General features: G+C 41.4%; 1 protein-coding gene across 1 annotated transcript; it reads left to right on the plus strand.

Annotated features, from left to right (window-relative positions):
• Nucleotides 1-1,047: 1,047 nt before the first annotated feature.
• acte1 (actin, epsilon 1) lies at nucleotides 1,048-7,584 on the plus strand. The gene is made up of 8 exons (XM_021604338.3): nucleotides 1,048-1,382; nucleotides 2,340-2,491; nucleotides 3,879-4,118; nucleotides 5,470-5,554; nucleotides 5,743-5,904; nucleotides 6,251-6,442; nucleotides 6,854-7,035; nucleotides 7,258-7,584. The coding sequence occupies exons 2-8, from the start codon at nucleotides 2,363-2,365 to the stop codon at nucleotides 7,399-7,401; spliced, it is 1,134 nt and encodes a 377-aa protein (XP_021460013.1). The 5' UTR covers nucleotides 1,048-1,382; nucleotides 2,340-2,362; the 3' UTR covers nucleotides 7,402-7,584.
• The last annotated feature ends 7,068 nt before the right edge of the window (nucleotides 7,585-14,652 follow it).

A 14,652-nucleotide genomic window follows, 5' to 3' on the forward strand; every position in this document is an offset into this window, starting at 1 on the left:
AAAACACTGATACAAGTAAACCTAATGTGTAACTACCTTGGCTGGATCACATTCTAAAATAACATGACCTTACTATCCTAACTGCAATCTAATTTTATGAACCTTCTATGCTAGCTAACAATCTTACCTTATGCCAACTGATTAGTGTGTGTGTGGCTCAATGTGCTTGACTTATACTTATCCTTCAATACCCTTTTTCTACTTAAACCTGTTCCTTAAACTTCCTACTATTACTTCATCTGAATAGTATTTTCCCACGTTCTCCATGTCTCTGTGGGTGGAGCACTGTGCCGTGTCTGGCAATAGAGAGTCTCATCTGAATATTGTCTTCTCGTCAGTAATTGAATGGCCAGTGGGGAGCACCTGGGGGGATGTTTCTATAAACCACTCCTTTTAATAGAAGTGTTGTGGACTCCCCTCCTATCCACACCATTCAAACAATCACTTGCTTTTTTGGTCGTCCCCTTCTGAACCACTTCCTCAGGTATGTGGTTATCAATGGGACTGGGAAACCACGTTACACCGTGGTCAGTGAGGCCAGACTGCTGTGTTCTACCACTGTGTAAAGACTTACTAAATTGACAGGCCATGAGGACAATACTTTTACTGTATGAACATCAGCGTTGGGATCAATTCCATTTCAATTTAGTCAACTTTGGAAGTAAACTGAAATTCCCTCATCGACTTGACTGAATTGAATAAGCTTAATTGAAATGGAATTATCCCAACCCTGAGGGACATTCTCTGGTTATTGAACACTGACCAGACTAGAGATTGACTTTTTGGTTTGGTGAAGACTGTCCTAAATTTCTATTGGTGAAAACAGTCTTATGACTATTGTCCACTCCCATTCAGGGTGAGGCTCTGAAACTTCCTTTGAAGGCCTGCTAGTGGTCCCAGAGGCTTTGGTTGTCATTTTTCATGGCATGCCCTGATTGGCTGGCTGTAACGCTGTGTCTGAACGTCAGTCAGATAGACAAGGGGCCATGTCTCCATTATGACTGATGCACCGGACTTTATTTATATAGTGACCTCCAACATGCCTTTCTCTGCGAACGCATCATCAACCTGTCTTCCAGTCTTCCAACAATAGACCACAGTGCCACCTCCCAGCTATAAATTAGCCAAATGAGACTCTTGAGCGTGCGTGTGTGCGTGCATGTGTGTGACAACCGTAGTGGGACAGGGCAACTCTAACTTTCAGTTCCGCATTGGTGTGTAAGGGTGACATGTCTCCTAAAAAGGCTCGAGGTCTTGAAGGTATGTGATGGCATGGGTCCTGTGTACTCCTATTTAAATTCAGAGAGCAGGTGAGCCAGGCGCACTCTCCTCTCTCTGTCTCAAGGGACTGTAACACACTGCCTCCTGTCCAGCTCTCCAGGGTAAGTCATTCTCCTGCACACATGCAATTATCATGAACTTGTTTCGATGGAATTCTGTTATTATCATAATAATTTATCATTCAGTAATACATTCACATTTTAGTCATTTAGACGACACTCTTCTTTTATCCAGAGCGACTTCCAGTCAGTGCATTTCCTGTACATTACCATGTATATGTAAGATACATACTGTATGTTACAGTTGAATGTACTGTAACAGACCTGAGTGGACAAGAGAAAAGAGCAATGAGTGAAGCAACATTTCTTACCGATAAATGTTTCAAAAGAGCGATGACTGAAGCAACATTTCTCACCGATAAATGTTTCAAAAGAGCGATGACTGAAGCAACATTTCTTACCGATAAATGTTTCAAAAGAGCGATGACTGAAGCAACATTTCTCACCGATAAATGTGTAAAAAAAAGAGCGATGTATGAATCCAAATTTCTACCCAATAAACGTCTAAGACTAAATAGCAAAATCATTTTTATGTTGCTTTGAGTTCATGATTACACATAATAAAAAGTTGATACAAAATGCAATACAGATCCCTGCTTTAAGATTCTTAAAACTGCTATTGTGCTTTAAAGTCTGGGATTAGGACCACTACAGGAATACGTTGAAGCACTTAGAGCAATCAAAATGTAGCACTGTCCTCTGTTGTGTGCATTACAATTATAAACAGTAAGTCAGTCAATTAATTTGTTAGTCAAACAAAAAGTGAGTTATGGAGCTAGCATGGCATATATGAACAAACAACAAGAAGAGACTAGACAGACGGACAGTGCTACAGAATAAGCTCACAGTGTGAATGGCAGCAACTGTTAATGCAGTAACACTTCATTTTGCTATGGCCATATGCCATGTGTGAAACACATTGTGCTCTGACATACTTGACTTACTGGTGACAACTGGTGTATTGTGTGTGTATGTGTATGTGTGTGCGTGTGCGTGTAGTCCCACAGTAACCGGACTCAACCATGTGTGACGAGGAAGAGACAACAGCCTTGGTATGCGACAACGGCTCAGGACTGGTGAAGGCTGGCTTCGCCGGTGACGATGCCCCCAGGGCAGTGTTCCCCTCCATTGTGGGGCGCCCCCGTCATCAGGTGAGACATCATCTCACTCCCTCCCCCATTTTACCTCTTCATGTCATTCCCAGGGTCATTCCTGAAGTTGAGCTGCAACACTATTGTTAGTTGGTCATGGATCATCAACAACTAGACTCAGCCGTGGGCCGATTATTTCTGGAGAGTAGTCAGGGGGGCCGGAACATAATTACAAATTATTCGTAGTATGCAAATTGATCGCAAGAAGCCCAAACAGATATAATGTTTGACTAAAACATAATCATTTCATTGCTTACGTTTGTATACGATCACGTTTCTCTCTATTATTGGTGGGAATACTTGGGAACGGATTTCTTAAATTATACTGAACAAAAATATAAACACAACATGCAACAAGTTCAATGATTTTAATGAGTTACAGTTCATATAAGGAAATCAGTCAAATTAAAATAAATTCATTAGGCCCCAATCTATGGATCACCCAGGGCGGGCGCACCTGGGAGAGCATAGGCCCACCCATTCAGGAGCTAGTTCCACCCAATCAGAATGACTTTTTCCCTACTAAAGGGCATTATTATAGACAGAACTACTCCTCAGTTTCATCTGCTGTCTGGGTGGCTGGTCTCAGACAATCCAGCAGGTGAAGAAGCCAAATATGGAGGTCCTGGGCCAGCATGGTTACATGTTGTTTGCGGTTGTGAGGCCGGTTGGACATACTGTCAAATTCTCTAAATGACATTCCTGCAGTCAGCATGCCAATTGCACACTCTTCAAAACTTGAGACATCTGTGGCATTGTGTGGTGTGACAGAACTGCGCATTTTATTGACCCCAGCTCAAGGTGCACCTGTGTAATGATCATGCTGTTTAATCAGCTTCTTGATATGCCACACCTGTCAGGTGGATGGATTATCTTGGCAAAGGAGAAATGCTCACTAACATGAACGTAAACCAATTTGTGCACAAAATTGGAAAGAAATACGCTTTTTGTACATTTTGTACATTTTTTGTACCTTTTATTTCAGCTCATGAAAAATACTTTATATGTTGCGTTTATTTTTGACCGGGAATAAAATCACTTGGAGCTGATTTCCTGGTGTTTATACATTATCTTATGTCCAACAATAAAAAATCCACACGGGTTCAAGATCTGTTTATGCTCTTACCAACTACATTGCTATCAATGTCAAGCCAAACACGGCATGACAATGAGTGACAAGTAGTTTAAATGATAGCACAAACAGACTGGAAATCAGACTAGAGTTTGAGCCAGTTTCATGGAAAAAGATGAAGTCTAGTCCCGGAATAAAAGGCACTTTCAATGGAGATTCACTATTTCACAAATCAATACGGTATGTGGCTGTTGTTGTTCATGTCTGTACCTTCTGTTCATGTGAATAACACATGCCTGTCTGTCTCTTCCCCAGGGGGTGATGGTGGGTATGGGTCAGAAAGACTCCTATGTTGGAGACGAGGCCCAGAGCAAGAGAGGTATCCTGACCCTCAAGTACCCCATTGAGCACGGCATCATAACTAACTGGGACGACATGGAAAAGATCTGGCATCATACCTTCTACAATGAGCTTCGTGTGGCACCTGAGGAGCACCCTGTCCTGCTCACTGAGGCCCCACTCAACCCCAAGGCCAACAGAGAGAAGATGACCCAGGTGGGCCCTAATACCTTAAACCCAAAAACTTGGCCATCAGTCTTATGATATAGTTTAATGAGAAATATCCCACTGGGCAAAAACTGGTTGATTAAACATTGTTTCCACGTCATTTCAACCAAAAAATATATATGATGACGTTGAGTCACTGTGGAAAACTGATTGGATTTGCAAAAGGTCATCAATGTAAGGGCATTTTGTCTTTTTCTTACCCAACGTTTATCCTAAATCCAATTACAAGGTAAAATGTTTTGTTGAATTCACCTTAGTTGACAATTATACAACGGATGGGTCAAATCCTGAATGCTGATTGATTAAAACCGGATTCCAGCCGGTGTCTAGTTGCCAGCAGCTAAATCTATGATGTTAAAATGCCTATTTTACTCTGTTCCACCTGACTGCGCAATCCACTGTCTCATCAGCCCAGCCAGGCAATTTATAAACTTCATCTCCATTATAAAAAGCATCTAGATTTTGTTTTCAACAGCGGAGATTTGTATAAACCTTGCTGTCTGTCTCTCCGACATTTGCAACATTTGTTTCAATATTCAAATTCGATCACCTGCTGTCCCATAGTAATGTAATAAGTCAGGACGAGACAGACAGGCAGGCAGCGTTTTTCAGCCAGTCGAAATAATGAATCAGCTGCCATCATTTTTATGGATATATATACAACAACAAAAAATGTCAATTGAAAAAAGGTACAACGTAACGCAGTCTTTCCAGATTACGTTTGAAGTGATTGTGTTACTGTAGTTGTGTTGTTGGCTAGGTCCTCTGAACAACAGTGTCCTGACGAGTGTGCACATTTTCTATGCCAGGAAAAATTGCACCTCATTAGCTCATTGTTATGAATGTTTCTAAATAAATGTCTCCAGAAAACAGCTTAAACAAATGCAAATGCAGCTACTTTGCTGTTATCCTGGCTGCACTTTTTGATGTGACTAAGTTAGCTGTTGTTGGCTAGCTAGCAAGCAAGGTATAAGAGCATTGCCAGGCAGTACAGCAATGAAACACTTAGAACAAACGACTGGGTCATATTCATAGATACTGAAGAAAAAGACCGAACGCGTCTTTAGCAACACTAGACTTTGTGTCGGGACTATATCTTGTGGAAGGATGAAATACTATGAAGAAATTCCATTTATTGAAAATATGTCAATTACTATTTGAAGACGTTGGTAACCCGTTGAATAAAAGTGTTAATGCCCTCAAAGCCGGTGTTTGGCACGGAATATGTCCTCCAAACACCGGTTTCTCTGGCATCAATTAACTAGACAATGAACTGACTGACGTCTGTGCCTTGTGGGACATTTCTCAGTGACTCATGGTGACTCCTCCATTACTGCAGATCATGTTTGAGACCTTCAACGTGCCAGCTATGTATGTGGCCATCCAAGCTGTGCTGTCCCTGTACGCCTCTGGCCGTACCACAGGTGAGCATGTGCCTCCTAACACTGATCCACCCAAAAATGGATGACAGTAAAAAGTTACCTACAGTACAGCGAGTGCACCACACGTTAGTATATGTAGCACCATTGGGAATCAAACACACAACCCTGGCATTGACCACCGTGATGCTCGTTGGTGTGTCTGTACTAATGTGTCTGTGTGACCTGTGCAGGTATTGTGCTGGACGCTGGCGATGGTGTGACCCACAACGTGCCCGTATATGAGGGTTATGCCTTGCCCCATGCCATCATGAGACTGGACTTGGCTGGCAGAGACCTGACTGACTACCTGATGAAGATCCTCACTGAGAGAGGCTACTCTTTCGTCACCACCGGTAATGATAGAATATCAATGTAGAACTATATACATTTGAATTTAAGTATTTGACTTATTTTTCATTACATTTGAATATTCATGTAGCCTTTCACCTAGTTAACATGTAGCGTTAATGACACCTGTTTAGTTCAACTGAACCTTGCCACTGTTGGTTGCTCATAAACTTACAGTGCCTTCTATTGGCAAAATAGAGTAACTGCAGACATTTATTGTACTGTTAGCTGAGGAGTCTGTTCAAAGTTGTCAATATTGACACACACCGTAGGTTTGATTTCCCTAAATGTAACAGTTGTTACCTTGTTTGTCTTGTGGTGGGTAACAGACTATTTTATCCACCCCAACAGCTGAGAGAGAGATTGTGCGTGACATCAAGGAGAAGCTGTGCTACGTGGCTCTGGACTTTGAGAATGAGATGGCCACCGCTGCCTCCTCCTCCTCTCTGGAGAAGTCCTATGAGTTGCCCGACGGTCAGGTCATTACCATCGGTAACGAGAGGTTCCGTTGCCCAGAAACCCTCTTCCAGCCCTCCTTCATTGGTCAGTATCCAAATCCTTGCACCTACACAATGTTCTATAACCTGGACTTAGATCCGTTTTGTGTTCGCTCACCAACTCCTGCCATTGTAAAGACAACACAAACAGATCTGGGACCAGGCTAGATCTACTGTGCTGTAGCACAAGTAATGTAGAAAAGATTATGCAGGATAGCTGGAAGAAAAGTAGTCAATATTGTGTAACCAAATGTATTATTCATTAAGGATATACCCTATGTATCGTCTTTTACTTGATGCTTATGAACTAAGTATAAGCTTGGGGTTCTCCTCTCTTTTCCCATGGGGCCTCACTACACATGACAAGACTCAGAATCCAACGTTCCTATTTCTCTATTGTCTTGCATGGAGTTCAACAGAATGTGGGTGTAAAGACTGTTATTTCTTATCCCCATAGGCATGGAGTCCGCTGGTATCCATGAGACCACATACAACGGCATCATGAAGTGCGACATTGACATCCGTAAGGACCTGTACGCCAACAATGTCTTGTCCGGCGGTACCACCATGTACCCAGGTATCGGTGACCGCATGCAAAAGGAAATCACAGCCCTGGCCCCCAGCACAATGAAGATCAAGGTATGGAGAATTCTCTATAATAATGGACAATCGACCTAACCACACCACCATCACAATTACTGAGAGAAAGTATGCAAAAGTGAAGTACCTCAAAGTACTTTGAGGATGAAGTACTTTGTGGTCTCAAAGTACCTTTGGTGCAGCAAGGCTGGTTAGGATAGACACGACTTTGTATAGACAACATTTGACTCTCCCCTAACCACTGACTGTCGCTCCCTGTAGATGATTGCCCCCCCTGAGCGTAAATACTCAGTCTGGATCGGCGGCTCCATCCTGGCCTCCCTGTCCACCTTCCAGGCCATGTGGATCAGCAAAGACGAGTATGAGGAGGCCGGACCATCAATCGTCCACAGGAAGTGCTTCTAAATTCTCTCTCCAACTGTCAACTGTCCCCAAATATTTGCTCTCTGTCTATTCTCATGTGCCTCTAATCCCTACAAATAACCCATTGTAATTGTTTACTATTTGTGCAACGTTCCCAAAGACAATCTGTATTATGAGCCTTCAGACGATCAGGATATTGCTAAATAAATAAATTCTGACTTTTGACTTCCGTGTGCAGTTGCCTATGTGACCTCATAACAGAACATAAAGGAATTATCACAGGACTATTTTGCATTAAAAAAAAAATTGTTTACATTTCCCACAATTACATGTGTGGTGACAAATTGTGACTAGATATAACAGAGCATTGAGCATAACAGAATTTTCATTCCACTGATAAGATATTCTGGGGTATGCTTTACACATATCCTGTTGAAAGTCCTGTTAAAAAAAAAAAAAAAAAATGCTCTGTCAAACTTATTATCTGAGTGGTCTCCATACATTTACATTACGACAACACATAAAATGGAGTGGTTTGGTTTGACGTAGATTCGGTCTACCGTTGAAATGTACTGTAATGTGACAAGACAACCACTGGATGGCGTTGAAGTCATGCAACACAACCCGTTCAGTAAGCTCTTTGGCGTCCTATGTGGATTGTTTGCATACTATATGATGACAAACACAGTCAAAGGGGTTCCAGGCAACAGATATAGCAACAGACAGAGAAGATTTGTTCACCAGGACTATACAGTAGGTTAGATTTGGAGCCCAACAAATGTAGCAGCAGTGTGGACATACATGCACTGTGGTCTATCCTCGCAACATGATAAGAAAACAGGCCAGCACAATCTAGGACAGAGTCTGTATGTACCATAAAGGTTTTTTTTAACGACATCCTGGAGCTACATGTTATTTCCTGCCAATTAAAGGGAACACAATTAGGGATTGTCATTCGATATTTTTTGACTGTTTGAGTACTCGCATTATTTTTATTCAAGTACTTGAGTACTATAAAAGAAACGTTTTACCAAGGCCAGCCCTGGGGATAAAAAATATGTGCACATTTATCTACAGGACCAGTCAAAAGTTTGGATACACCTACTCATTCAAGGGTTTTTCTTTCTTTTCGCTATTTTCTACATTGTAGAATAATAGTTAAGACAAACTATGAAATAACACATATGGAATCATGTAGTAACCAAAAAAGTGTTAAAAAAAATCAAAATATATTTTAGATGTTAGATTCTTCACAAAGTAGCCACCCGTTGCCTTGATGACCGCTTTGCACACTCTTGGCATTCTCTCAACCAGCTTCATGAGGTAGTCACCTGGAATGCATTTCAATTAACAGGTGTGCCTTGTTAAAAGTCCATTTGCGGAATTTCTTTCCTTTTTAATGCGTTTGAGCCAATCAGTTGTGTAACAAGGTAGGGTTGGTATACAGAAGATAGCTCTATTTGGTAAAATACCAAGTACATATTATGGCATGAACAGTTCAAATAATGTGATGTGCATCTCGCGTCTGGAACAGTTACTCTCCTAGAGTGGTCATTTTAAACAGGGCTCAATTTGGTGAGTTGAAAGACAATTTTTTCAGGGTTACAAACCAAACATCTGTCTTCTTTTCGATATACAGACGTTCTATTTAGTTTATTCTGCTTGTTCTTTGGAATTTTCAAAATGGATTAACAATTCCACATTGAACACTGCATGGTGATGGCCACGACATCTGTTTGATGAGTAAGCCTATGCTTCATGATTCTGATGAAAACACGCTCTTTGTCTCTCTCAAACTAATGTTTCTGAAGAAGATTACGCAGTTTCAAAGCAAATTTTACTAAATTCCACACATTTTTGCATAGGGCAAATATTTGTTTTGCTGTTTTAAAGATAATTTCTTGCAATTCTACACATTTTTCCATGTCTTAATTGTGTTTACATGAAACTAGGAGTCGGCTCCGGACAGTGGTCCGCCAGTTGAGTATGGGGAAGATAACCAATTCTAAATGGCACTAGCAGTTCGCAAAATAGCCTAAGCTGAATAGAGACAGGACGCAATTATTCCCAAAACTGCAGCTCATTGTTGGAACACATATTCTCCTACTTCAATCAACCAGATAAAACTGTCATAATTTGGCAATGAATGTAGCTTGTATATCCCATCAGTTAGATTTTATAGTCATTCCTGTAGGCCTAAAGGGAGCTTGTATGTGCACTCGGCACATGTGTGGAGGCAGCGGTCGGAACGTAATGGAGTGAATGAGACATGGAGGGGAAAGGGAATTTAGGGAGAAGAACTGTGTGGATTACACAGTGCCACCGATGCGGCCCAATACCAAGGACTGTGGGCTGTCCTTCTCCGTGGACGATGTGAGTCAGGCATTTAAGCGTGTTAACCCTCGCAAGGCTGCCGGCCCAGATGGCATCCCTAGCCGCGTCCTCAGAACATGTGCAGCCCAGCTGGCTGAAAAGTTAATGGACATATTCTCTCCCAATCCCAGTCTGCTGTTCCCTTCATGCTTCAAGATGGCCAACATTGTTCCTGTACCCAAGAAAGCAAAGGTAACTGAACTAAATGACTATCGCCCCGTTGCACTCACTTCTGTCATCATGAAGTGCTTTGAGAGACTTGTCAAGGATCATATCACCTCTACATTACCTGACACCCTAGACCCACTCCAATTTGCTTACCGCCACAATAAATCCACAGACGATGCAATCGCCATCGCTCTGCACACTGTCCTATCCCATCTGGACAAGAGAAATACCTATGTAAGAATGCTGTTCATCGACTACAGCTCAGTATTCAACACCACAGTACCCTCCAAGCTCATCATTAAGCTCGAGGCCCTGGGTCTGAACCCCGCCCTGTGCAACTGGGTACTGGACTTCCTGACGGGCCGCCCCCAGGTGATGAAGGTAGGAAACAACACCTCCACTTTGCTGATCCGCAACACTTGGGCCCCACAAGGATGCGTGCTCAGCCCCCTCCTGTACTCCCTGTTCACCCATGACTGCGTTGCCACGCACACCTCCAACTCAATCATCAAGTTTGCAGATGACACAACAGTAGTCGGCCTGATTACCAACAATGATAAGACAGCCTACAAGGGTGAGGTGAGTGCCCTGGGAGTGTGGTGCCAGGAAAATAACCTCTCACTCAACATCAACAAAACAAAGGAGCTTATTGTGGACTTCAGGAAACAGCAGAGGGAGTACCCCCCTATCCACATCAACGGGACTGCAGTGGAGAAGGTGTGTAATTGTTGTGAAATTGTTGGAGATAGAAACACAAGCATTTCGCTACAACCGCAATAACATCTGCTCAGTATGTACAGTATGTGATCAATAACATTTTATCTGCTGCTTTTATTTGTTGTGCTCTGCAAATGCACAAATAGAACACTAGAGTCAAAGCAAATTAACATCGTCTTCAAGACAAAATATCCTTTCATTGTACAAATGATTATGCAATGTTTACTTTAGGGTACAAAAAAAATTAATGGCCTCTACCAAGAGGGGCCCTTCTTTGTGAGGAATTGGAAAACCTCCCTGGTATTTTACAGAGATGGGTAGTCATTCAAAAATCATGTTTAACACTATTATTGCATAAAGAGTGAGTCCATGCAACTTATCACAGTATGTGAAGTATTGTTAATTAAGCAACTGTTTACTCCTAAACTTTTTTAGGCTTGCCATAACTAAGGGGTTGAATACTTATTGACTCAAGACATTTCAGCATTTCATTTTTAATTAATTTGTGAACATTTCTAAAAACATCATTCCACTTTGACATTATGTGTAGATCCGTGACACAACATCGCAATTTAATCCATTTTTAAATTGTAACACAACAAAGGGTGTGAATACTTTCTGAAGGCACAGTATAATGAATTGGTTATTACTATGGAAGTACCATGTCAATTTTTTTGGGGGGGGTAAATATCTGTTCATTTTTGTATAGAATGTGCTTCTGTACCCTAATATCTCTAGACAAACCCATTCCCTTTTATAGATGTGTGTGGTAGACAAGAGCCCCAATATCGTGAGAATGGAAAAGATTGACAAAGGATCCAGAACCCGTAGAAGGATGGGGATACAACATATTTTGCTGTTTGGTCATCTTTCTTTAAGCAGCCAGACAGACATGAACTTTCTTCACCTGTATGATTTCTTATTATAACAACCCCAGGCATATTTTTCAGTTTCTTGCTCTGTGAGTGGCTGTGATTTGTGATGGAGCTACTGTAACATAAGATGGAGCTACTGTAACACAAGGTTATGATGCCAAACGTAATTCTGTAGCCAGACAGCCCAGCAAGCTGCTGCCCCACTTCTGGCTCGCCTCTCCTCTCCTAGCCTGGGTAGAGGAGTCAAAGACAAATGAAGGTGGAGGCATCGGGGAGGGAGGGCAAAATTATTTACGTTCCTCGAACCGCAACAGGAAGGAAGGAAGGAATCACACAGGAAGAGAGAGAAACCACAGAGGCAGATATAGACTATAGAAGTTGTGAAGATGACACCTTTTCAATCTGGTCCATCACCGGCAGAACCTTTCCTGCAGTCAATGACCAAAAGTGCCCTCTTTGGCCTCATGGGGGTAATGTTATTAATATTTTCATAATTAATAAATACTTAAACAGATGTAAATCTGGTGTTTCGAAGTCAAAAAGTTGTCTTATTTTTCAGTCTTCTGTGATGTACATAAAGTGAAATATTTGGATGCAAACTCGAAATTGAATACATTTCAGCTATATATATATCTGACATGGTACAGGGGTCTTTTTTTAAGCCCATAACCATGTGTGTTTGAAAGTAGATTCGTTTAAAGACTTTCAAGACTGTGTGTGACCCTGATTTAGCCCACTGCAGTAAAAGGTTTTTAAAATAAAATGAAATAATATTAAACAGGTTTGCAGATAATTATTTTAATGTGGTCAGTTCTATGATTCAAGCACACGTCTTGAATATTGACTATTATTTACAACCATGTTAATAGACTAACACATAAAGCAGTGTTTTATATTAAAACATAAGGTTGCATGGAATATTCTTAACCTTTATTATACTTCATGGATACTAACCCCAGCAGGTTAGGTTGGATACTAACCCCAGCAGCTGATACATATGTAACGATGCAGTTTGAATCGTCTTTGTGTGTAAAACAAAACATGTGGGAATCGCTAGGACCATTACAAACCAGCATCATTAGGGTGGAGATGTTATCCGTGGTAAGTCCGTACTCTACTGTAGCTGAGCTGTGCGGTGGTGGAAAGACAGGTGCAATAACGACCCCTCCTCCACCGTGAACCCCCCTCTCTCTCTCTCTCTGCTCCCTCTCCTCTGCTCGGTAATGTTTATCATCCGCATGTTTCCAAACCCTTTTTACACCATTTCCCCCCAGATACCCCGGACGGCGGGCAAGCGAGCTCAGCAGATGTACGGTAGTGCACACACCACTTTCCCTTACTGAAAACGGAAAATAACGTTACCCTCGGGTTACCCGGTCCAAGCTGCGGAGAATCACCTTTGGCAGTTTCTGCTTTCCCTCCAAACGAAGGTGGAGAAGTAGAGGGGGACAAGTCGCGTACCTCCGGCTCCAATCACCCCAAGGTAAGTGCAAAGGCTATTGTTTCCTGCACTGCGCGTATTTATAAAAATAAGACGCAGAGGGTTTGTTAATAGGGACTTGGGTCTCAAAGTTGAAATTGGCCTACAGAATAATTTAATTTACATTGCTCTAGTCACATTGTGACGAATGAACTTCGATGTAGCCTAGCAAAAATGTTGTTTTAAATAGCCTATAGTTTGGCATTCTCAATTCAAGAATTGGGAGGAGGAGAAAGCTACCTGGTCACTTTAAAAACTACGTAGTATAATTATATGACAATTAAAATGTTATTTGTGTTCAATGCTGTTGCTTGGTACAATGTCAAAGGTCTGTATTTAAAATAAGTTCAATCAATCAACATGTATCAAGCAATGAATCAGTGTAGCAGTTTATGCTTTTGCAATAGATTTGACATTTTAAGTAAATTATAATACTTTATGGCATTGCTGGCTTTGCAGTAAAAACGTGGGTGTGGCCATTAGCCTAATTGGTCAATTACTGAATCTTCAACAGTAATGACAATTTACCAATTACACTTTCAAGCTCACTTATTGCTATGTATGCTATGTTCCTAACAAGAGTACACAAACACACTATAAAGGAAATAGCCCAATGAAATATCACAATCTGTCAAATGCAATAATTTTTTCCCCCATATGTCAAATATTAGCCTACTTCTAAATAATTATTGTCAGAAATATGAAATCACTTACCATCTACCAGTCTGTCAATGATGGTGAACACAGTTGTACATAATGTCTCTTGACAGAAAACTGTCTCACCTTGAGATACTGGGTTTCTCCCAAATGGCACCCTATTCCCTGTATACTGCCCTACTTTTGACCCGGAGCCTATGGGCCATGTAGGAGATAGGGTGCCGTTTGGGATGTATTCACTTTGTATGTTGTTTATGTCCTTTGGCCGAAGCAGCTGCCCATTTCTCCTCCCTTTAACAACTTCAATTTTGTAGTTCATTCACTCATTGTCATATCGGGAGGGTGGCTTGAGTTACTTTTACATGTTTTTATTGCCAGGTTTATAAATCTGCCATAGGTGATGAGGACAGAGTGTGTTTTGTTACTCTATCTGGATGATGAATAATCAATCGAAAGCATTGGTGTGGCTGAGGTAGGGAGAGAGAGAGAGGGGGGAGGGAGAGAGAGAGAGATATAGTCAGAGGGGAGAAAGAGAGTAGAATGTGACTGGCTAGCTGGCAGGCAGGGTGTGGAGGAACACACAACTTATAGCTTATTGACACATTTATCTGTGTCCTTTCAAAGTCACTGGGCTAGCTTCCAGGCTGTGAGCTGTTTGCACGCCAGAGCCATAGAATTACAAATAACACTATCTCTATGGCCAGGACAGTGTCTCCAAGCTGCTCCCCCAATCTCCCTATGTATTCACTTTCAGTATCATTAATACCAAATTTCATAAGACTACAATGATTAACAGATGTGAAGTTCATTCCCCAATGCAAATAGTGCCATTGTAGACCTTGTTGATGTTGAACAAACAGGCACAATCAGGTATACAAGTACTGAAGGGATCGGAGGACCTTAATTGAGAAATGCTAATACCACATTTCATTATCAAATAGATTAATAATAGAAAAGTAATAACACGTAATAATAATAACATGAATAAGAAATACACAATGAGTAAGAATAACTTAGCTATAA

Source organism: Oncorhynchus mykiss, chromosome 1 (assembly GCF_057628025.1).
Source record: "Oncorhynchus mykiss isolate SJ-2025 chromosome 1, ASM5762802v1, whole genome shotgun sequence".
Lineage (NCBI taxonomy): Eukaryota > Metazoa > Chordata > Actinopteri > Salmoniformes > Salmonidae > Oncorhynchus > Oncorhynchus mykiss.

What these genes read in the sequence shown, in the direction of transcription:
- acte1 (XM_021604338.3), top strand. Translation starts at nt 2,363, where the DNA reads ATGTGTGACGAGGAAGAGACAACAGCCTTGGTATGCGACAACGGCTCA. An exon ending in TGGGGCGCCCCCGTCATCAG is followed by an intron (nt 2,492 to 3,878) that starts GTGAGACATCAT and finishes TCTCTTCCCCAG; the next exon opens with GGGGTGATGGTGGGTATGGG. An exon ending in CTTCCAGCCCTCCTTCATTG is followed by an intron (nt 6,443 to 6,853) that starts GTCAGTATCCAA and finishes TTATCCCCATAG; the next exon opens with GCATGGAGTCCGCTGGTATC.